General features: G+C 44.4%; 1 protein-coding gene across 1 annotated transcript in view; it reads right to left on the reverse strand.

The window, feature by feature from the left end:
- The window catches only part of PPP2R5B (protein phosphatase 2 regulatory subunit B'beta), a 134,437-nt gene that overhangs the window by 23,907 nt on the left and 86,383 nt on the right, over nt 1-24,147 (reverse strand). Inside the window, exons 6-8 of the mRNA XM_033955630.1 lie at nt 7,310-7,369; nt 3,981-4,089; nt 3,663-3,716 (exon numbers count right to left, since the gene is read on the reverse strand). Of these exons, the coding sequence (XP_033811521.1) occupies nt 3,663-3,716; nt 3,981-4,089; nt 7,310-7,369 (223 nt within the window). The remainder of the gene's footprint in view (nt 1-3,662; nt 3,717-3,980; nt 4,090-7,309; nt 7,370-24,147) is intronic.

Below are 24,147 nucleotides of genomic sequence, written 5' to 3' on the forward strand. Positions count from 1 at the left end.
TGTTTGAGCATAACTCTGTAGTACTCCCACCTGTTTGTCCCATTGACTCTTGAAGTCGAGCACGCTACTGGCCTCGACCACCTGGCGTGGAAGATCATTCCATCAATCAATCACCCGTTCGGTGAAGAAGTATTTCCTGGTGTCACCATGAAATCTTCCTCCCTTAAGTTTTAGCGGATGCCTTCTTGTCGCCGTGGGACCCTTTAGAAAAAAGATTTCCTCCTCCACTTTGATGTGACCCGTGATGTATTTGAATGTTTCTATCATGTCCCCCCTTTCTCTGCGCTCCTCAAGAGAATATAAGCGCAGTCTGATCAGACGTTTTTCATATGGGATGTCTTTAAATCCTGAGACCATCCTAGTGGCCATTCTCTGTATCGACTCCATTCTCTTCACATCCTTTTGATAATGTGGCCTCCAAAATTGGACACAGTACTCCAGGTGAGGTCTCACCATGGATCTGTATAACGGTAGTATGACTTCCGGCTTTCGGCTGATAAAGCTCCTTCTGATGCAACCAGCATTTGTCTGGCCTTTGCTGAAGCTTTCTCCACCTGATTAGCAGCTTTCATATCTTCCCGGATGAAAACTCCCAAGTCCCTTTCTGCAGTAGTTCTTGTTAAGTTTTCACTATTCAAGGTGTATGTTCTGCATGGATTTCTGCTCCCAAGGTGCATTACTTTACATTTCTTGGCATTAAAGTTTAGTTGCCAAGTACTGGACCATTTTTCCAATACAAGCAGGTCCTGCTCCAGAGTGTTGGGCCTGGTTGCGCTATCAGGTTCTGTTGCCCTGCCCACAATGTTGCATAGTTTAGCATCATCAGCAAATAATGCAATTTTGTCTCGAAGTCCCCGAGTCAGATCCCATACAAAGATATTAAATAGCATCGGGCCCAAGACTGAGCCCTGTGGTACTCCACTGATCACTTTCGACGTTTTTGAGGGGATACCATTTACCATTACTCTTTGAAGCCTGCCTCTAAGCCTGTCTTGTACATATGCTGTCAGTGTTTCTCCTAGTCCTAACGAGTTCATCTTGTTTAAAATAACCTACGGTGTGGAACACTATCAAAAGCCTTACTGAAGTCCAAACACACTATGTCCAGGGACTCACCCCCATCCATTTTTTTTTGTTACCCAGTCAAAGAAGCTTATCAGATTGGATTGACAAGACCTTCCCTTTGTAAAGCCATGCTGGTGGGGATCTCTTAATCTTTCATCATCCAGAAACGTGTCTAATCTGTTCTTAATCAACTTTTCCATGAGTTTACTCACTATTGATGTGAGACTCACCAGTCTATAATTTTCAGCCTCTGACCTACCTCCCTTTTTGTGGAGCGGGATAACATTGGCAGTTTTCCAGTCCAGGGGTACTTTTCTCTTGCTTAGGGAAAGATTGAAGAGCACGGCCAACGGCTCTGCCAGGACATCACTCAATTCTCAAAGTACTCTACGGTGTAGATTATCCGGGCCCATAGCTTTGTTTACTTTTATTTTTGATAGCTCATGGTAGACTTCACTTGCAATAAATTCCATGTCCCGGCCTTGTCTGTAGCTGAGGACCGGATCCTGGCGCTTCGCAGGTGAAGACTGAGCAGAAGTAGTTATTGAGTATTTCTGCTTTGTCTGCATCCGAGTCTGTAAAGTTGCCGTCAGGTTTCTTTAGGTGCCCAATACCGCTTGTGTTCTTCTTCCTGTCGCTAACGTATTTAAAAAAGGATTTCTCCCCTTTCTTTATCTGCTTAGCTATGTTTTCTCAAGCTATTTTAACCAGCATCACTCTTAACTTAACTTTTTTACAGCTTGTTTGCGGTTTTAATCGATTCCTTTCTCAACTTGGGTAGGTCCCATTGATTTATTCTGTTTTACTATTCAGTTTTCCTTTTTATCTATTGGTTTCACTTATCGGTGGTATTCTTTTATAACATATGAGTATTGTATACTCACTCTCCTAACCGATCTTACTAGTCCTCTTCTGGTTTGATTCAACTCAATCATCTTGTCATATTACTATCGGTGTTCACACATATTTGCATGACACACTGGTCATTTTCATCTATTTTTTTGATTTGGATGTCTTAACTTTTAATTTTTAAGTTCTATTTTTCATGGTTTTAAGTTTTGCCTTTCATGGTTTTGAATTCTTTATTGTACAACCCCTTTTTATGCCTATTTGATATGAGTTTATGTATTTACATATACAGTGGTACCTCGGTTTACGAGTGCACCAGTTTGCGAGTGTTTTGCAAGACGAGCAAAACATTCGCAAACTTGGTGCCTTGTAAACCGAGCTTGCCTCGCTGTACGAGCGCCCTCCCCCGCGATCTGGCATCCCCTCCAGCAATCCAGCATTTCCCCCCCTGCTCGCATTGCCCCCCTCCACTGCGATCCTACTTCCCCCCCCCCCCGAGCAGTCAATGACACCCTTTACCCGACTTGGCACCAGTGCCCGAAGATCCTCCCTCTTCTGGCACGGCCTGGGCTGGACGGTGCATCGGAGATCTTCCTTCTTCTGGTCTGGGCTGGACTGGCTTTGAGCATTTGCGCATGCTCAAAGCCTTCTGGTCTCGCTCTCAATCTCGGAGAGAGCGAGACCAGAAGGCTTTGAGCATGCGCAAATGCTCAAAGCCAGTCCAGCCCAGCAGAAGGAGGATCTCCGACGCACCGCCCAGCCGCGCCAGAAGAGGGAGGATCTTCGGGCACCGGCACTGGTGCCAAGTCGGGTAAAGGGTGTCATTGACTGCTTGGGGGGAAAGTAGAATCGTGGTGGAGGGGGGGGGGATGCCGGTTCGCAGGGGGGGAAGCTGGATCGCGGGGAGGGGTTTGGAACAGCGTCAGATTCCTCAAAGGGGGGGAGAATGGAGCAGCGCCGGTAGCCTCGTGGGGGGGGGGGAGGAGGTGGAACCAATCAAAGCAGTTTCCCTTACTTCCTATGGGGAAACTTGCTTTGATATACGAGCAATTTGGTTTACGAGCATGCTTCTGGAACGAATTATGCTCGTACACCAAGGTTCCACTGTATATGTATTGATATAGTTTTATCCTGTATATCCTTCTGAGTTATTTTTATTTTGGTTTATTAAGACCCCTGAAGAAGGCGTGTTTTCCGAAACACGGACCGTGTTGGGTCCCCTGGTTTGTTAGTTTTTAGGTGTTTTTAACCGCATTCCATTTATTGACATAATAAACTTTGCCTGCATCATTGTACGCCCGTCTGAAATTTTCTTTGTTTTTGTGCTCGTACCCCTGACTGCAGACCTCGTTGGTTCTTCTTTGTTGTTTTCTTTGCAGAGACCGGTCAGAGCAGTACATCAGGTGACTAGTGGTCAGGTATCCTTGGGAAAGGCAACAGGACCTAGGTGATGGGCCAAATGTTTGGAAAATAGCCACACAAGCATTAGTGGCTATTTGAATTATTGTGGAGCTTTGTGGTGGGCACAGGAGGGGAGGAGGCTGGAAGTGTACTAAACTGTGGCTCTTTGTATGCTCATGTACTGACGATGGTAGGAACATGGAAGGAAAATGACATGAATTGTCTTAGATAAGAAGTGTTATACTCTGTGTTCAGGAATAACTGGGCATATCTACTATATTAGACCATTCACCAACCCTATGTTAATATCTCTTTCTATGGGAAGGCAGTTTGTGCATCATACTCACATGTTCTGTCAGCGTAGCGTCTTTCTCCAGAAACTGCACAACGCAGTAAGCCAGCTAGACAGAAAGAAAGAAAGAAAGAGAGGGGGGATGGAGAGAGAGAAAAAGACAAGGGAGAGAGAGAGATGGGGGGGGCAATATAAAATGGAAGATAGACAAATATAAATAAATTAATTTTGAGTAAGGGAGGGAGAGGGAAACAGCAGCAGACAAGGGGAGAAAGAGAGAGAAGGAATGGGAAAGAAATGAAAGAGATAAGGTTAAAATCATAAGCACATGGAGCAGCAATGAGTGTTAAAGAGGCTTGGGAAGGCTCTTTACCTGGGCATGGAATACGGAGAGGGATCTGACGGAGTGCAGGGGGATCAGCACCCGCACCAGGAACTGCTTGTGCTCAGCTTTCAGGGGCAGCGCAAAGCCATTAATAATGCTGGCAAAGGAGAGAGAGATTGAGAGAAGAAGAGAGACAGGCACAGGACACAGCCAGATGTTACCGCAGTATTAACTGGGGACAGGAGCTCTCTCGTTCTCACACACACTCCAGTCACCAACACACACATCTCCAGCCAGATGCCAGGAATGTAATACTTCCCTATAACCTTCGTGCTAACAGAGTGGGGCTTACTGTAGTTTTCTACTTATGATGATGCAAAGCTGACTATGGACCACTTCACTTTTAGCTTGGAAACTGACCAAACCTTACACATTAAAGCCAGCGATCGCCGCTAAACCTGTTTTGACAGTTTTAGCGATGATTGCATTTGCTGACCTGATGCAGAAAATGGCTCACCGTGTGGTTTTCTGCATGATTGCTCATTCCCCCATCCACTCATGCACATAAGCTGATTAATATTAAAATGACATTTAAACTAGTAGATCGATTGATGCTCTAACATGACTTCCCAATGCACTAAAAAAAGTGATTGCTTTTAGTGATCCAAAAAAAATGCACCAGTTGCTTACATGTTGAGCCTTTTTTAAAAATTGGCACACACTAATGATCGCCCTCCCTGATGAGCCGGCACCGTGAACCAACCCAACCCCCACAGCAGTGAAAACAGCACAAGGAATGCCCAATTCCTCCTGCCATACCGACCCCACAACCACCGCAAAAGAAAATTAGTAGGGGGGATGCCCTCTTCTTCCTGACAATGGAGGCCTTCATGAACCATCCCCTGTTCTCCCGTTCCCCCACCCCCCAATAAAGGGAGGAGGGATGCCTACTTCCTCCTGCCACAGGATGCTAAATGGTGGGCCTTCCCTCCTCGGTACATCAGGTGATGCATGGGGAAGGGCCCAAGCCCTGATTGGCTCAGATGCCTAAGGCTCCTCCCAAGGGGAAGGGCTTTAGGGGTCTGAGCCAATCAGGGCTTTGGGCCCCTCCCCATGCTGCACCAGGAGGGAAAGTTTGCCATTTAGGATCGGCAGGCCTTGAAGGAGAAAGGAGAAGGAGGGGTTGTGCTTCCCTCCTTCTTCCAACGGGCAAAGGTATCTGAGGGGGGGGGGGTTTTCGGGATAACATCCGGTGGCAGGTAGGAATGGGCATCCCTCCTGCCTTTTTGAGAGGGGAGGAGGAGAGAAGGGGATGGTTTGTGGGGACCTCTGTTGGCAGGAAGGTTTCCGTCTTGCCAATTTTCTTTTGCATGGTGGGGTGACACCAAGGCAGAAGGGAGTAGACATTCCCCCTGAAAATTTAATTTCACACACGAGGGGGGGGGAGATGCCATGACAGGAGAGAGTTGGCATCCCTCCTGCCAATTATCTTTTGCGTTGGGGGGGGCAGGTTTGGTATAGCTGGAGGAAGTGGGCATTCCTCCTGCCATTTTCACGGCTGCGTGGTGGGGTTAGATTCACAGGATTGGTGTGTTGGGGAGGGCTGTCATCAGCAGGGGGGGAAGAGGGTGCTTTTTTACTTTTTTAAAAAATATGGGGCAGATATTGTGCATGTGCTCATAAAAAAGGAAAAAAACAAGGTTTCCTGCCCCGAACAGCTGAATGGCAGAAGGCTTTCCCCTGCCAGCTTTGCGTATGTGTGAGAGTCGCTCTCACAGCCATCAATTGGACAGGAGAGTTGGGGATTACGACAAACCTCCACGTGAATCATTTACATGCAAACTTTTTAGTGCATCAAAAGCTCTTTTTGAATTGGCCAAAAAAAAAAAAAATCAGATCGAAGCAGAACCACACGGTCTTACCAATCCTCTTAGTGCATTTGGCCCCAAACAGGTAAGAAGTTTTAAGCTCTTGCTCATGGGATGGGGTGTGGGCGGGAAAACAGGCAGATGAGCTAGCAAACCCCAGAGCAGCTGAAATTACTTAAAATTAAATTATTCCCTGCTAACTAAGGGATTGAATGTTTATGCTCTTATATCGAAAATTACAAAGACTAGCTCAATGAAATTACATGGAAATATTTTTAAACCAAATAGGATGAAATATTTTTTTTACTCAAAGAATAGTTAAGCTCTGGAATTTATTGCCAGAGGATGTAGTAAGAGCAATTAACATAGCTGGATTAAAAAAACAAACAAACCAACAACAACATATTTTCGATTTCCACAGGTACTGTTCTATGGGAAAAAAGTTTTCTTGTACCCTGATGTTTCTAGACAGACACAGGAACGTAGGAAATTGTTTCTTGTAATGAGGCCTGAAACAGTCTCTTTGGGAGCTACATTTTTAATAGCCTACCCCTGTAAATGTCTAGTTAAATATTTAGGGATTAAATATGTGTTTTATTCTCCTGAACAACTGCGAGCCTTCTTAGATTTGAAGAAATTGGCTACAGGGAATGTTTAATTGTGAACAGCATTCAGTTAAAATGGGATTCATTGCTGTTAAGACTATTCCTTGATTGATTACTTGCAATTATAAGCTTCTCTTCACTTATCTAGAATTCCTCCTCCAATGTTTTCTGGTCTAAGGAGCTTTAAATAATTTTTCTTTCACTATTGTGTTGATATTGTATGACATTTCTTGCATACCTCAAGCTGTATTACTGTAACAAGTTTGTTCTTGTAAATATAATTTGAAATTTGAGAAATAAAAAAAAAAGAAAAAAAGATTTAGACAAGTTCCTGGAGGAAAAGTCCATAGTCTGTTATTGAGACAGATATGGGGGCCCTGGGATCAGTAGCATTGAATGTTGCTGCTATTTGAGTATTTGCGACCTGCATTATCCACTGTGGAAACAGGATGCTGGGCTAGGTAGACCATTGGCTCAGTGGTGAAGGAAGGGGGGGGGGTGTAAATCCGCCACGGGTGCCATCTTGTTCGGGGCATTCCTCTCTGCCCCCCCTTCCCACTCCTCCCCCTGCAGCGTGCGCGCCCCTTCCATTCTCCCGTACCTTTATAAACTTCAGTGCGAGCAGCCATCGACTTGCTGCCCACGTCGGCTTCAGCCTAGGAAGTGAAGTCAGAAGGAGCACCGAAGCCGCTGTTCGAGCCAAAGTTAAAAAGGTTTGGGGGAAGGGGTGAGCGTGTGTGGAAAGGGGGTGGGGGTGGGGCACCACAGCCCCGGGTGCCACTCACCTTCGCTACACCACTGTATTGGCTGACCCCTTATGGCTATTCTTATGTTCTAACCAGGTACATTTCCGCTAATTCCTGGCTTCTGAGTGGATGAGGGTCCTCGAAGAGACTAGACTCACCTGCCAAGGATTTCTAGCAGCTCAGCTACTCCGTTGAAGTGTTCTGTCTCATATACGAACCTAGGAGAGGGATGGAGAGGAAAACCTTTGGTTACTGAAAGTTCTGGACCCAACTCTCGACTCCGGTACCCGTGTTTCTTGGATACAACATTCTCACATTCCCCTCATCCACTGAGCTTTTCATTCATACCAACACTGCTTTTCTGCTCTCCTAGCACAGCAGTGAAAGTAGACAGAGAAGCATTGTCCCCTACTTGTGACATCACAAACAGCATTGTGTAGGCCAGTGTTCTTCAACCTTTTGACACCTATGGACTAGCGGAAATAAAAGAATTATTTTGTGGACCGGCACCGGTCTGCGGACCGGCGGTTGAAGAACACTGGGCTAAGTCGTGGCCCAGACCCCGCCCATCTTCACCCAATCTCCATCCCAGATCCCGCCCCCATAATAGTACTAATTATTAAATTGTAATTTTTCCCATTCATTTTTCATATATACACACACACACACAATATAATCTTATTAACAACACATAATGGTTAACCACAAAATTAAAGTACACAAAGCACACTGTATGCTTCTCAACATTCATTCCTACCAGAAAAAAGATAACCCCTATGCAAATACGGGACCAAAAACTAAAAGTACTAATATAAGAACATAAGAAGTTGCCTCCGCTGAGGCACACCAAAGGTCCATCTCGCCCAGCGGTCCGCTCCCGCGGCGGCCCATCAGGCCCATTGCCTGAGAAGTGGTCCCAGACTATCCCTACAACCTACCGCTACTCCTATCTGTACCCCTCAATTCCTTTATCCTCTAGGAACCTATCCAAACCTTCTTTGAAGCCTTGTAACGTGCTTCGGCCTATCACAAACCCTAAGGTGCAAGACTCTGTATGCTGTACAACCCCAGAGGAAAAGAAACAAATGCATTTCTTCCTGAACAGTGCAAAATACAGACAACAGATGAAAATTCTCATTGACAATTCACACAATTCAATCACTAAATTCAAAACTAAAATCATTCCCCCTACCTTTGTTGTCTCCCTCCCTCCATGCTGTGCTTTACCTTCTGGTCTGCTCCCACCTGGCCATTTTATGACACCCCCGGTGTTATCTTTGGGCCGGCTCCCTCTTCCTCACTGATGCAGTGCACAAAGACGCAGGCAGCAGCTCCACGCATGTCCCGCGCCTCATCTGGACGCCTTCCCTCTGATGTTGCGATGTTAGAGAGAAGGCTTCCGCTTCAGGCGCAGGACATGCGTAGGAGCCACTGCTCGCGGCTTTGTGCACTGCATCAGTGAGGAAGAGGGAGCTGGCCCGAAGATAACGCCACATCGATTGCACCGCAGACCGACTGCTGAAGAACACTGTCTCGGGCCTGATGGACCGGCAGGAAATTTCTGCGGACCGGCACTGGTCCACGGCCCGATGGTTGAAGAACACTGGTGTAGGCTATGCAACTAGCTCACGACTGAGGTAGCCAAATTCAGACATTCAGTCTTGAGCAAGGATTGTACCCACTATAGCCCAGATTCACTAAAGATAGCGAGGTGCAAATCAATTGAATGCAAACTCCCTGACTCAATTGCTCAGTGGCACTTTGTCAGGGGAGGGGAGGGGGGGCTTTCTATTTCATTTTTTTTTTTAAATGGCAGAGATATTTTGCATACATTACATATGCAAAATATCTGTCCAATTAAAAAAAAAAAAAGCCCCCCTCCCTCCCTGTACCAAAAACAATGGAAGGAGGGATGCCCACTCATTCCTGCCACCACATGCTCCCCTCGATGCTCCCCCCGCCAGTGCGAATATGGTAGGAGAGATGGATGGAGGGATGTCATCATGCCCCCCTGCACAAACTGATATGGCAGGAGGGATGCCCACTCCCTCCTGTCATCGGGGACCTCCCTGTGGTCGGGTCCCTCCTCTCCCTATTCCAAAACAATGGCCAATCAGGGACTTCCTTAGGCTCCTCCCTAAGGAAGTCTCTGATTGGCTCAAGATGCCTCAGGCCACCCCCCAAGGGAGGGGCCTGAGACATCTGAGCCAATCAGAGCCTTAGGCCCCTCCTCATGCATTACATGATGCACCAGGGCAGGGCCTAAGGCCTGCATTGCTGACGGCGGACGAGCAAGAGGGACTGAGCACCCCTCCTGCTCCCGACTTAAAGGTACGGGGAGGGCGAGGGTGACAGTGAAGGCGATAGCGGAGTGGAGGGACCCGACAGCAGAGGGTGGAGCCGACGGCAGGAGGTAGTGGGCATTCCTCCTGCCAAAAATGGGCACAGATGCTGTGTGTATTGCATATGCACAATATCTGTCCTAAAAAAGAAAAATTCCCTTTCCTCAATGAACTGGCACCGGGGACCGACCGCCTCCCTGCACCAGAGAAAAGTCTGCAGGAGGGATGCCTACTCCCTCCTTCTATGCCAAACAATGCCCCCCCCCACATAAGAAAAAATCTGCAGGAGGGATGCCCCCCTCCCGCGTCAGTCGCTACAACCCTGAACCATCCTCTACCCTCCCCCCCTCCGAAAAGCAGGAGGGTTGTCCACTCTCTCCTACCACCGGATGCTCCCCCAAACTGACCCCACGCCGAGTACCATTGTCTGAAGAGAGCAGGACGGAGGCTCAATCCCTCCAGCTCCGAGGCCTGCCGATCCAAAATGGCAGGCCTTCCCCTCCTCGGTGCATCGTGTGATGCACGGGGAGGGGCCTTAGGCTCCTCCTTCTGTATTTCAGGTATTGACCACTGCTGGGAAGTCGGGGAGGGCCGTAATTAGCGGGTGGGGCTGGGCTTTTTTAAATTTTTAAATGAGATGGATATTGTGTGTATAACACACCTACAACATCTGTGTCCATTACACATCTCCCTCATTATTCGCGGGGAATACGGGCAGAGCCGGACCACGAATATCCAGCTCTGACTCACCCCCGCCTCCCCCGACGTTGCCTGGTGGGCTAGCGGGCTTTTGGGGTAGGAGCAATCTTCCTACGCTCCTGCCCCGTGTAGATCGCCAATAGGAAATGGATGTAGGGAGTTCCTGTCATAGTCTCGAGAGACTACGGAAAATCATGGCAGCCATTTTCTATTGGCGATCTGCACGGGGCAGGAGCGTAGGAAGATTGCGCCTGCCCCGAAAGCCCGCTAGACCACCAGGTAAGGCCGGGATGCCAGGGGGGGAAGGCAAAAATATGGGTTTATTCCCCCCCTACCCCCCCAAAAAAAATCACGATTATGTGAAATCATGAGTGGGAAGTGTAATTACAAAAAAGAAAAAAAAGAAGGTTTCCTGCCCCAAACAGCTGAGTGGCAGGAGGCTTCCCCTGCATCTCAGCTGTTTGGACTTCTGTTGGTTCTGCGTTAGAATTTAGTGTATGCTAATCTTTAGTGCGCCTTAGTAAAAGGACCCCATAGTAACATAGTAAGTGACAGCAGATAAAGACCCAAATGGTCCATTCAGTCTGCCCAACTGTATACTCTCTCTAAATTAATGATTTAACTTAAATGGTCCTTTTTCTTAGATATTTATGGGACAGAAACCCAGAACTCTGCCTGGTACTGTGCTTAGGTTCCATCTACAGGAGTCTCTGTCCAAGCTCACTCCAGTTCATCTAGAGCAGTGGTCTCAAACTCAAACCCTTTGCAGGGCCACATTTTGGATTTATAGGTACTTGGAGGTCCTCAGAAACCTAATAATAATAATAATAATAATAATTATTAAAGAAATGACAATTTTGCATGAGGTAAACTCTGTATAGTTTATAAATCTTTACTTGTGGCTAAGTCTTAATAATAATATTGTCATTTATAGCTAAAGAGACATATGATCAAGAAACTTTTATTTTACTTTTGTGATTATGATAAACATATTGAAGGCCTCAAAATAGTACCTGGCAGGCTGCATGTGGCCCCCGGGCTGCGAGTTTGAGACCACAGATCTAGATCATCCCAGCCATCAAAGCCCTCCCCAAGCCATATATGGGACACAGACCATGCAAATCTGCCCAGTCCTGGCCTTAACTCTTCAATATATACCATTATTTTCTGATCAGAGATCCTTTGCGTTAATCTCATGCTTTTTTAACTCTGTCACAATTTTCCTCTCCACCACCTTCTGCACGAGTGAATTCCAGGCATCAACCACCCTCTCCGTAAAGAAGAATTTCCTAACATTTCTCGGAATCATATCTCCCCTGTCCCTCTTTTACTCTAAGGTATACATATTCAGGGCTTCTAGTCTCTCCTCACATGTCTTTTGGTGCAAACCTCCTATCAGTTGCCTTTCTCTGTACCGCCTCAAACCTTATGTCCTTTCACTATACAGCCAGGCATCTTTGTGGCAACAACCACCGACTCGTCACACTGTTTCTTTGCCTTTAGATCTTTGGACACTATCAGCTTCTCACGTTCCAGCAATATATATAATGTCTCTATAATATGATTGGTCTGCCAGGGTTGACAGGTTTATGGATTTCTGGCAGCATATAGAAGCTAAGAGTAAAATCTGATGCAACTTCAACCACTCAAGGGACAGGTCACGAGACTTGAATATAACCTAACAAGGACCCTCTGAGCAGGAAAAAAAAAAAGCCTTAAGAAAATTGGCCCTAAGGTTCATGATCCAGCTATAGGTTTATTCAATGCAGATATTCTTTCACTGTGATTCTGCTGCCCTCTGGTGGCAATCAGATGTAATACATGACAGATTTACTCTAAAAGGAAGGTTGCTCTGTGCAGATTAGCTTAGTGCTTTGTTTCCATCCTCTTGCCTCTAGGTATCCTCTGTGTTTATCCCATGCCTTAAAAAAAATTAAATTTATTAAACATTCTGAAAAGCAATATAAGCCAAACTGGAGAAAGATACCTGTTTTTCTTCAGGCTTCCCCTCCTAGGCAACATAAGTGGAGAGGCATTTTCAAAAGAATGTCCAAATTAGAACTGGGACACCTTGCCCATCACATCCAAACAAAAGGTCCACCTCATAGCCATTTTCAAACAGGAAAGACATTAGGATTTCTTGTTCAAAAATGTGAGGAGGACAATCTTGCACTGAAAACGTCCAAGACGAACAGCCATTTTCCAAAATGAAACATCCAAAATATGAACACCAAAAAAGCAGGCACAAAAACATCTGTCTGGCATCATTTGTACAAAAATGGTCACATAGATATCCATATAGAGCAGAGGGGCAACCTAGTGGTAAGTATGCAATGGACTTTAAACAATAGGACCCAAGTACAAATCCTACCTTAATTCCTTTATATGTTATTGTGAGCCCTCCAAGAACAGATAGATACCTACTCTACCTAAAGGTGCAATAGCAATTACGCTTGCAGTTGTCTTAGAAATACCTACAGTATTTGAATTTATATATCCCAGGAGAACTCAAATATTTGTACAAAAATAAGAGCTAAAATGGGAGTTAAACGTGGGTCCTGTTGTTCAAAGTTCGCTGCACTGACCACTAGGCTATACCTTAAATTTGCCTGCAGCACTATTAGGAATGGCCATAATACCCGACGCTGACAGAGCCTGGTATCATAGCAACATAGTAAATGACAACAGATAAAGACCTGAATAGTCCATCCAGTCTGCCCAATATTTATAAGCATTATAAATTCATAATTACATTAAATTGTCTTTTTTTCTTAGTTATTTCTGTAAAATCTGCCCAGTACTGTCCTTAGGTTCCAGCTACTGGAGTTGCTAGCGAAGCTCACTCCAGCCTATCCAAACCATCTCTTTGTTGGCGGGATACAGACCATAGAGTCTGCCCAGCATCGTCCCTCATATTCCAAATTAGTGTCATTCTCATCAAAGCCCTCCCTAGTCTATTCTAGGAGCAAACCGAATTGCCATATCTGGGACACAACCATGCAAGTCTGCCCAGTACCAGCCTTAGTTCATCAATTTATACCATTCTTTTTCTAATTATAGATCCTCTGTTTTCATTCCATACTTTTTTGCATTCCATCACCGTTTTCCTTTCCACCACCTCCCCTCAGGAGGGCATTCCAGGCATCTACTACCCTCTTCATGAAAAATAATTTCCTAACATTATTCTAAGTCTACCACCCTGCAAACTCAATTTATGCCCGCTAGTTTTACCATTTTCCCTTCAATGGAAAAGATTTGTTTCTATATTAATACCTTTCAAGTATTTGTTTGTATCATATCTCCCCAGTCCCTCCTCTCCTCTAGTATGTCTTTTGGCACAAACTCCCTACCATTTTTGTCACATTCCTCTGGACCATTTCAAGTCTTCTTATATCCTTTGCCAGAAAGGGCCTCCAAAACTTAACACCATACTCTTAAGTGTGGCCTGTACCGATGACCTGTACAGGGATATCAATACCTCCTTTCTTCTGCTAGTTACACCTCTTTCTATACAGCCTAGCATCCTTTTGACTATAGCCACCAACCTGTCACACTGTTTCGTCACCTTCAAATCCTCAAACACTATCACTACAAGGTCCCTCTTCCCTTCAGTGCATATGAGTCTCTCACCTCCCAGCACATATGGCTTCTTTGGATTCCTACTCCCCAAATGTATCACATTGCACTTCTTTGCATTGAATTTTAGTTGCCAGGCATTAGTCCATTCTTCTTTTACAGATCCTTTTTGTTTTCCACTCCCTCAGGAGTGTCCACTCTTTTACTAATCTTGGTATCATCCGCAAAAAGGCAAACCTTTCCTTCTAACCTTAGGGCAATATTGCTCACAAACATATTGAACAGAATCGGCCCCCAGGAACGATCTTTGAGCCACTGCACTATTCACCTTTCCCTCCTCCGAGTGAATTCCATTAACCACCCCCCTCTGGCGTCTGTCTGTCAGCTAGTTTCAAATCCAGTTCACCACTTTGATTCCTAACTTCAGCCCATCTAGTTTATTCAAGAGTTTCCTATAAGGAACTGTGTCAAAGACTTTGCTGAAATCTAAGAAAATTACATCTAGTGCATATCCTCAATTCAATTCTCTGGTCGCCCAGTCAAAGAATTCAATCAGATTTGTTTCGCATGATTTACCTTTAGTAAAACCATATTGCCTCGGATCTTGTAACCCAGTGTTTTTCAACCTCTTCAAGCTAAGTACCCCCTAAGTCTAATAAATATTAACCTAGTACCCCTGACAACAGACCGCTCAAGCTCTGCCCCATACCCTCCCAAGTTCTGTCCCCAATAGTACCAATTGTAATACAATGTCTTCCATTCATTTTTCATATACAGACAATATAAATCTTATTAATACATAATGGTAACCACAAAATTTAAACTACACAAAGCACACTATTTTTTCAAAGAGGTCAAGGCAGATGATTAAAATGTCACCTCAGTAACTGCTACAGAAAAATAGACAAACATGCCCCCCTCTTTTACTAAACCGCGATAGCGATTATTAGCGCAGGGAACCGCGCTGAATGTTCCACAGTGCTCCCAACATTTATAGGAAAATGCTGAAAACACATAGGAAAATGCTGAAAACAATTATTTGTAGATGCATTTCTCTGAGAAATTGATTGATCTGTTTTGTTTTAACCTTGTTCTTGACCAGAACCGGCCCTGGGACTTGGATCGGGGTGAGGAGGAGGAGGCGATCAGAGGCAACTTCATGCAACTCCCGTTGTAATCTCGTGAGACCACAGGAACTCGCAGCATGGGCGCACAGCACGGCTCTGCACGGGGCAGGAATGTAGGAAGATCTCCTGCCCCGCGTCACCGCTAGACCACCCGGTAAGGTCCAAGGGTGGGTCAGAATCGGCCCAAAAGTTATTTGCAAATTTTCCTTATTCGCGGGCCGGCTCTGCCCCTAACCCCTGCGAATACAGAGGGAGGAGTGTATAAAATAAGGGAATAAAACAATACAAACAGCAGATATAAATTCTCAAAACTGACACATTTCAATCACTAAATTGAAAATAAAATCATGTTCCCTACCTTTGTTGTCTGGTGATTTTATTTATTTATTTATTCATTTTAAAGCCATAAGTAAATGCACAATATAATACAATCATATAACTCTATAAAAACACTTAAATACAATTACAATCTATGACAAAAAGATATATCCCCCCATAATTATATCCAAAAACTATACTCAAATTGAGAAACTGAAAAATACATTCCAACCTGCCCTCCCAACCACCCACCCAGGATGTGTATGACCAAAGGGCATCATCACCAATCACTCTTGGCAAAATTTTGTCAATCTTCAGAAACTTCTTAGAATGTCCCTGATGTATGGCCATATTACGTTCCATCTTAAAAACGTGACAGAGAGACTCCCACCAAAAGGAATAGTTCAGTCTATCCCAGTTTTTCCAATTCCTTAGAATAAGCTGTATGGCAACCCCTGTCATAATAAAGAGAAGTTTATTATTGTGGCTTTTAGCTCTCATTATAGTGCCAAATAGCACATTGTCTTATGTTAGTGCCACTGGATTTTCCATTACTTTGTTTACCTGATCTCAAATGGATCTCCAAAATTGAAGTATCAAGGGACAATAAAATAATAAATGATCTAATGTCCCAGGTTCGAGATGACAGTGCTAACACCTATTTGACTTGGAACTATCTAATTTCTGTAACCGAACTGGGGTCCAAACTGCTCTATGTAACAAAAAAAAAAACAAGCAAGTTTGTCTCATAGATGCAGACACCGTACATCTCATCCTCCAAGTCCAGATTTTTGGCCATTGAGACGGAGTAATCTGATGCTTTATCTCAATGCTCCAAATGTCACGAAGACCAGTTTTTGGTTTCTTATTCAAAAATCCAGATATTAATTTATACCACTGAGCGGCCTGGTGACCCAGGAAATCCGCCTCGAAGCACAGGAACGGTAAACTATACTGATTTTTAAGATTTTTCCAATCAGGGAACCCCCCTCCTGAATGGCCTGCTTAAACTGCAACCACCTATAACTTTGAGATTTAGCAATGTCAAATTTTTGTTGCAGTCGTGAAAACTCAAACAGCTTTCTGTCCAATATTACATCATCTAAAGTACGCATGTCCGCCTTCATCCAGTGTTTCCAGATGACCTTAAACCCGCCATTCTGAATCTTGGGGGTTCAACCAAAGGGACTGAGAAGTGGATTTATGAATTGGAATATCTGTTAAATTAGTAATAAATCTTAAAGTAATAAATCTTAAAGCCTTCCAATTATCCATTAAAATTCTATTGTCCTTATACAACCTAGCATCTTGATACTCAAAACATGACACAATCTCAAAGGAGACAGGAGTTGCCATTCCAACTTTAACCAGTCTGGAAGATTTTCCATGAGCTCAGGGAGGATCCAATACATACCCTGACGCATTATATAGGCTTGATGGTACCTATACAAATTTGGAAAATTTACCCCACCCTCCACAATTGGCTTTTGTAAGGACACTAAAGCAATTCTTGCTGTTTTCCCCAGCAAAATAAATTTTGTAAGAATACTATTTAATTTTTTTGTAAAAGGACCCCTGAAAAAACACTGGTAACATACCCATTTGGTAACAAACTACAGGCAAAAATCATCATTTTCACCGTCTGACCTCTCCCCCATCAAGACAGATGTAATGGGTTCCGTTGCTCAAACATTTCTGAGACCTTTAGCAATAAGGATTTTTCATTTACTTTCATTGTTTCTTCCAGCGTTTTGTAAATCCAAATTCCTAAATACTTTATACCCTCTTCCTTCCAAAGAAAGGGGAATAAATCAAACAATCCTTTTTGACAATGTACATTAAGTGGAAGAATCTCAGATTTACTCCAATTTATTTTATATCCTGAAAATTTTCCAAATCTTTCAATCAAATCTAGTAAATGTGGAATGGTTGTTTCAGGATTCCTCAAATGAAGCAATATGTATTCCCGACCTGCGTAAGGAATACCCTGGATCTCCTTTGCCTGTTGAAAAGCTAATAACAAGGGTTCCAAAACAATATCAAACAGCAAAGGAGATAACGGACATCCTTGTCTAACTCCCCTCTCAGACAGAAACGCTCCGAAAAAGTATTATTTATATATAATATGGCAGAAGGGGAACTATACAAGGTTTGAATCATTTGTATAAATCCAGAACCAATACCAAACCAGTTCATTGCTTGATACATAAAGGTCCATTCCACCCGATCTAAGGCCTTCTCCGCATCCAGGGATATAGAGAAGGCAGCCTGGTGTTATTTGAAGAATGTCTTTGAGCAATGAACCCCGTTTGGTGTATACCAATAATATAAGGGAGAGCCTTGGCCAAGCGCTAAGCCAATAACTTAGCCAAAAGTTTACCATCTACATTTATCAAAGAAATAGGCCTGTAATTTGAAACCAACAAAGGATCTTTATTTGGCTTTGGCAAAATAACAGTTAGAGATTCTGCCATAGTACCTGTAACGCAACCTTTAGTCATTTGAACCTGATATAAATTTAATAGATGAGGTAATGGGGTACTTTGAAATGTTTTGTAAAACTCTACAGTGAAACCATCACCACCTCGAGCAGATCCAACTCTAAAGGACTTCAACGCTGTTTTTAATTCTTTCAACGATATAGGCTCCTCAAGACTTCCTTTTATATGCTCAGGAATTTTTGGTCCCTTAATTAATTAAAAAAATTCTAAACTCTCTAGTTCTTTATTTGAATAAGGCTCAGAAGAATACAAAGCTTTATAATATTTCAAAAATTGTTTTAAGATAATTCCAATTGGAGATTGAGATTTATACTTTCCATTCTCATCTGTGATAGCCACTATTTTTACTTTCCTTTTTTTTTTAGCTTTAAGGTAATTAGCTAATACTCTTCCCATTTTATTCGAGTTTCCAAAATACAGAGCTTGCTGAGAGAACAACTCTTTCCGAGCCATTTGAGAGGAAAGCTCATTGTACTTATATTTATCTTTTAAGAGGGCCTGCAGAGTAGTTGGGTCCCATTTCAGGGCCAATTGTGCCTCCAATCCTATATAATAAACCCTAAGCGCGCATGCGCACTTAGGGTTTCGTGTTCCCTGCCGCTGTGGTGTGTGATCCATGGCCGTGTTCCATTTTAGAACCTGGCGGCAGGGAACATTCTGGCCATTCCCCTCCTCCCGCCCTCACTCACCATTTGGAAGCCAGGCAAGCTCTCTCCCTGCCCGCATCCTCGGCAGGGAACACACCTCCCACCCTCACTTGCCGCTGCCGCCACTGCTGATCCTCCTCTTCACAGCAGCTTGTTCCATCCTCACTTGCCGCTGCTGAACCTCGCAGGTCGCTCTCCAACCTCAGTAGCACGTTCCCTCTGACGCACGGGATCGCGTCAGAGGGAACGTGCTACCGAGTTGGAGAGCGGCCTGTGAGGTTCGCTAAAGCCGGCCACCACGATCGCAGGCTGCTTTGAAGAGGAGCAGGCCAGAAGACGCTGGGATGGAGGGAGGGTAAGAAGTGGATCAACACCGGGGGCCAGGGGGAGAGGGAAAGGGGGCTGCTTTGGGGGGAGGGGTGTGCTGGGGGGAGACAGAAGGGGCCATAGAGAGATAGGGAGAGGGAAAGGGGGCTGCTTTGGGGTGGAGGTGTGCTGGGGACAGACAGCTTGGCTCTGGGGGAGAAGACAGAAGGGGCCATGGAGAATCAGGGAGAGAGAAAGGGGGCTGCTTTGGGGGGAGGGGTGTGCTTGGGGCAAACAGCTTTGCTCTGGGGGGAAGACAGAAGAGGCCATGGAGAGACAGGGAGAGGGAAAGGGAGCTGCTTTGGGGGGGAGGGATGTGCTGGGGGGAGACAGAAGGGGCCATGAAGAGATAGGGAGAGGGAAAGGGGGATGCTTTGTGGGGGAGGTGTGCTGGGGACAGACAGCTTTGCTCTGGGGGGAAGACAGAAGAGGGCCACGGAGAGACAGTTAGGGAGAGGGAAAGGGGGCTGCTTTGGGGGGGAGGTGTGTGCTGGGGGTAGACAGGTTTGCTCGGGGGGGGGGGGGGAAGACAGAAGGACACAGACAGCAGCCAAGGAGAGAGAGAGATAAAGAAACACAGACAGACAGACACATCTATTCTAGCACCCATTAATGTAACGGGCTTAAAGACTAGTTCTTTAATATTTTGTTCCAAATTAGAAAATTCTTTATTGAGCTGTTTCCTAACGTGTGCCGAATATGAGATTATTTGCCCTCTCATAGTAGCTTTAAAAGCATCCCATAAGGTTTCCAAAGAGACTTCATCTGAGGCATTTAAATGAAAGTATTCCGTAATTTTTGATTGAAATTCCTCAATAAGTTGGAATCTGCAAACAATACATTATTATTGAATCTCCAGACAGGTCTACTGTAATCTTGTTCATCCATTTTCAGTTCAATCCAAACTCCACCATGATCTGACAAAATGATTGATCTATGGTGGCCTTTGTAACTTGCTGCATTAATTGATCTGATACAAATATATAATCTATTCTGGAAAATGATTTATGTACCTGGGAGCAGAAAGAAAATTCCCAATTATTAAAATGAAGAATCTGCCAAATATCCTTTAAACCACAGGATTGCACCAAGTTATCTAGCCCTAATGATTTTAATATTTTACTAGGTTTTTTATCCAATATCGGATCCATAACTACATTGAAGTCCCCCGCCACAACTAAATCAGAAGCAGCCAGTGGCAGAATCAACAGAACAGCAAGGACCTAGGTATAGTACAAGAGAAAAAAGGGACAATTTGTTCCACCTGCGGACCACATGCTGGACAATCCAGGCTACCACACCATTTGAAAAAAAAAAAAAAAGATCTTTAAAGCCATTTTAAGGGGACCATGTGGTACCATAGAGAAGAGGGAAGGTGACTGCTCTGCTCCTGGTATCGATAGCCTTAGTTAGCTGCTGAAGAAATCACTTCATTTACTCAGTCCTGGATTTGAGAATCTGAAGATAATTTGAAATATGGTTACCAGATGTTCGGGAAAACCCAGACATGTCCTCTTTTTAGACCACATGTCTGGGTGCCCGGAGGGACTTCCAAAACCCGGCAGTTTGTCCAGATTATGGAAGGCCCTGATGTCGCTGCAGTATGCGGAGGTCCTCCACATGCTGTCCCGATGCCACGGAGGTTCATGATGTGGGGGCATGACTGGGGGGACGGGGATGAATGCTGAATGGGGTGTGGCCATGCATCTAAGATTTCAGCTAAAAAGCCCCCTCCTCTTTTACAAAACCGCATTAGCACTCTGTTATTTTGATCTTTATAGTAGTCTCTACCATTTTGCCTGACACCAACATTGAACTCGCCCATCTGTAATTTCCCAGATCACCTCTGGAAGCATTTTAAAAAACTGGCATTACATTGGCCCCCCTCCAATCTTCTGGTACTATGCTGGATTTTAAAGATAAAAATTACAAAATTATTAATAGCTCTGCAAGTTAATTTTTCAATTCCATTAGCACTCTGGGATATATACCTTCCAGTCCAGGTATACATCACAGGGGGTACTGGTTCTTGGACTCCTTTTCTAGGGACTCAGCAGATTTAGACCTGGGAACTTATTCGGTACATGTTCCTCTTTGTATTCCCCTTCCAATCCAATTGTCATTTTGTTTCAGACAACACTCCCCTCTCATTGTAGAGCACTGGAGGCTTTTTTCCTGGATTGGACCAGCAACCTCCTCCAATTCTTCTTCTTATCAAAATGCTTCTTCAGCTTAAGTGAGATTGGGTCTCTCTGCTTCTCATAGCCCATCAGGAGCCTGTACAACTGTGATTTTCTCCCTTCTACTTCTCCTCAAGGTCAAAGATCCAATATTCCTACAGACTATTCCATCTCTTCTTACTCAGACAAGGATCACGTTTACATCCCAATCTACAGTAGTCGTTAAATTTAACAGATTGGTATCTCTCGAAATATCCTCACAGATCTCTAATTTTCTGATCCCATCAGAGTCATTTCAATGCTTCTAGGAAACCTTCTACGCAGCACTGCTTCCACCAGTCTTAGGCATGGGTTTCAGCGTGGTCTGCTCTTCATCATCACAATGATTCATCCTCTCACATGTCTTCAGTATTGGAAGACATTTTCCACTTATCTAACTCACATCTTCCAACCGATTCGGGCAGAGTTCGCCTTGTAGTTCTCAGTGCTTTCCACCTTCTGGTCCACAGTAAATCTCCGACTGCTCATCCTTTTGTTCCTGATGGATAAAAGGTCTTCTTACCTTCAAGCCATCTCTCACATTGCCTTCAGGGGTTTGGGATCTTCCTGTGGTTCTCTCCAGACTCATAGAGCCTCCATTGGCTTCAATATTTCCGCACCTTTCCCTTTCTCACTTAAGAATGGTATTTTTAATCTCCATTATGTCTGCATATCAAGTGGGTGAGCTTCAAGTGTTAGGGTGGGATCTACCCCTTACTGTTTTCCACCATGCCAGGGTAGTTTTTTCATACCTATCCTGAATTCTTCCCAAAAGTGTTCATGGCTTTTCATTTCAATCACTCCATTGTGCTTCCAGTGTCTCATTCATTCCTTGGACAGCACACGAGCCTTGGCTTATTACTTGCAAAGGACTCAGTCTCACAGAACATCTCCTCAACTGCACATCTCCTTGGCTTATAACAGACTGAATCACCCTGTAACCAAGAGTACTATTTCCATTTGGCTTACAGCCTATATTTCTTTTTGGTATGCCTAGTCTGGGCTACAACTCAGGGGTCATGTAACAGCACATACAGTCCGAGCTAGAGCGGCTTCAGTTGCATTTTTGAGTTCCACTTCCATTGATGAAATCTGCAGAGCAGCTACTTGGCCCTCAGCTCACATATTCTCCTCTCACCACTGTCTAGAATCCTTTTCCAGATGAGAAGATCACTTCGGCCAAGCAGTACTACAAAATTTAATCTCTTAATGGTCAAGTACGCAGGTAAGGCTAGACTCAATCAGGGCACTGTTTTTTGACCTACGGGCCGCTGCGGGAGCAGACTGCTGGGCACGTATGACCACTGGTCTGACCCAGCAGCGGCAATTCTTATGTTAACTCTCCCTCCATCCCACTGCAGTAAGCTAGGGAGTCCCATATGTGAGAATATACTGCCTGCTTGTCCTAGGATAAAGCAGTTACTTACCATAACAGGTGTTATCTTGGGACAGCAGGCAGATATTCTCACCCTGGTTGGCTTCTTAGCTTACATATGGAACTGACGTACTGCGAGCAGGCGCGGTGGGAAGGCACTCGCGCAGGCGCGGTGTAGGCAGTCACGAAGTTTCTTATAACTTAAAGCGACAGTGCACTTTTCATACTGTCCGTACCAGGCTCCGTGGATGATGTCACCCATATGTGAGAATATCTGCCTGATGTCCCCGGGTAACACCTTTTTATTTTTCTAATTCTTTATTCATTTTAATAACATACAAAGTGCATACAACAATTGGCACCAAATAACAGCACTTATTACTAACAATAATAATATAAACATCTTTTCTATCTGATCTATTATACCTACTCATCCTAATCGCTATCAAGACTATACAGTGGTGCCTCGCATAAAGAACGCCTCGCACAGCGAACGCTGCACACAACGAACTTCATGTCATGATTCATACAACGAACTTCGTTTCACACAACGAAGTCGCCCGAGCTTCCACGATCGCTGCCGATGTATTGCATCCTTCCGCGCAGGCACTGCAGGCAGTCGTTAGTCACTGCGCTTAATGCGTTTCACATAACGAACTTTTCGCATAACAAACTTGCTCCTGGAATGAATTAAGTTCGTTGTGTGAGGCACCACTGTACTTTCAAATTGGAAGAATTTAGCAGCAGTGGAACTCGGTATGCCTTGTGGCTAAATATGAACGAATAGCTGCTGAATGTTCACATTCACTACGTAACTTTGAGAAGCTCTGGGCTCCCTTCTCTCCCTACTATTCGGCAGATTAGATTGGGCATATGGAGCTCCTCTTCAACACCATTACATTACATTACAGATTTCTATTCCGCCATTACCTTTCGGTTCAAAGCGGATTACAAAAAGAGTTATGGAAGAAGGGTTACAACGTTAGATCAGAGAAGGTTTCCAAGAGAGGGAAAAGTAGGATCTGGGGTTAGGGAGGGGATGGTAAGAGGGGGGTTAAGCTTTATTAAGGGATTTCTTGAAGAGTATAGTTTTTATTTCCTTTCTGAACATCTTGTAGTCTGGGGTTGTTGTCAATAGGTTGGAGACTTGACAATTTAGACACTATTCAAATTCGCCTGCTTCTGCTATAAAACAGTATTTGGTTTATCCCCAAGCTACATCATCCCTCACTTCGCCCTGAATCACAGCATCAAGGACTCCCGCAGAATCCAACTATTCGCCTACCCCTCCCTTAAACTTTGCCACTCTAAAAAATCCCTTGACAAAACCCTCGCCTTCCAAGCCACTAAGCTAAACCCATGGTTATCCCAAATGGCCCTCAAGGCCCCCAACTACCTCGGCTTTAGAAAACTACTCAAAACCCGCCTCTTCCAAGACCAAGATCCCAACGCCCCTTCTATCTAACAACCCCTCTCCCCTCTACATCCTTCCCTCACCCCCCCCTGGCAACTTTGATCAATTTGTTATTGAACCGCTTGTAACCCCGCTCAACTGATGTAAACCACTTGTAACCTTGTTTAATTGATGTGAACCGCCTAGAACTCTTCCGGGTATGGCGGGATACAAAAATAAAGTTATTATTATTATTATATAAGTAGTCTGAACTGCTTATTTGCTTGAATTCATTTCTGAACGAATAGTTTTGACATCCAAGTTAATCTACTAATATTTCCGTTTCAACTCATGGTTCCTGAATTTGCTATTCAACTTAAGTATGCCTCTGATATTACCATGTTACTTATATATGAAAATTTTTTTATTATTT

The sequence above is a fragment of the Geotrypetes seraphini genome, chromosome 8 (genome assembly GCF_902459505.1).
Source record: "Geotrypetes seraphini chromosome 8, aGeoSer1.1, whole genome shotgun sequence".
Taxonomy (NCBI): domain Eukaryota; kingdom Metazoa; phylum Chordata; class Amphibia; order Gymnophiona; family Dermophiidae; genus Geotrypetes; species Geotrypetes seraphini.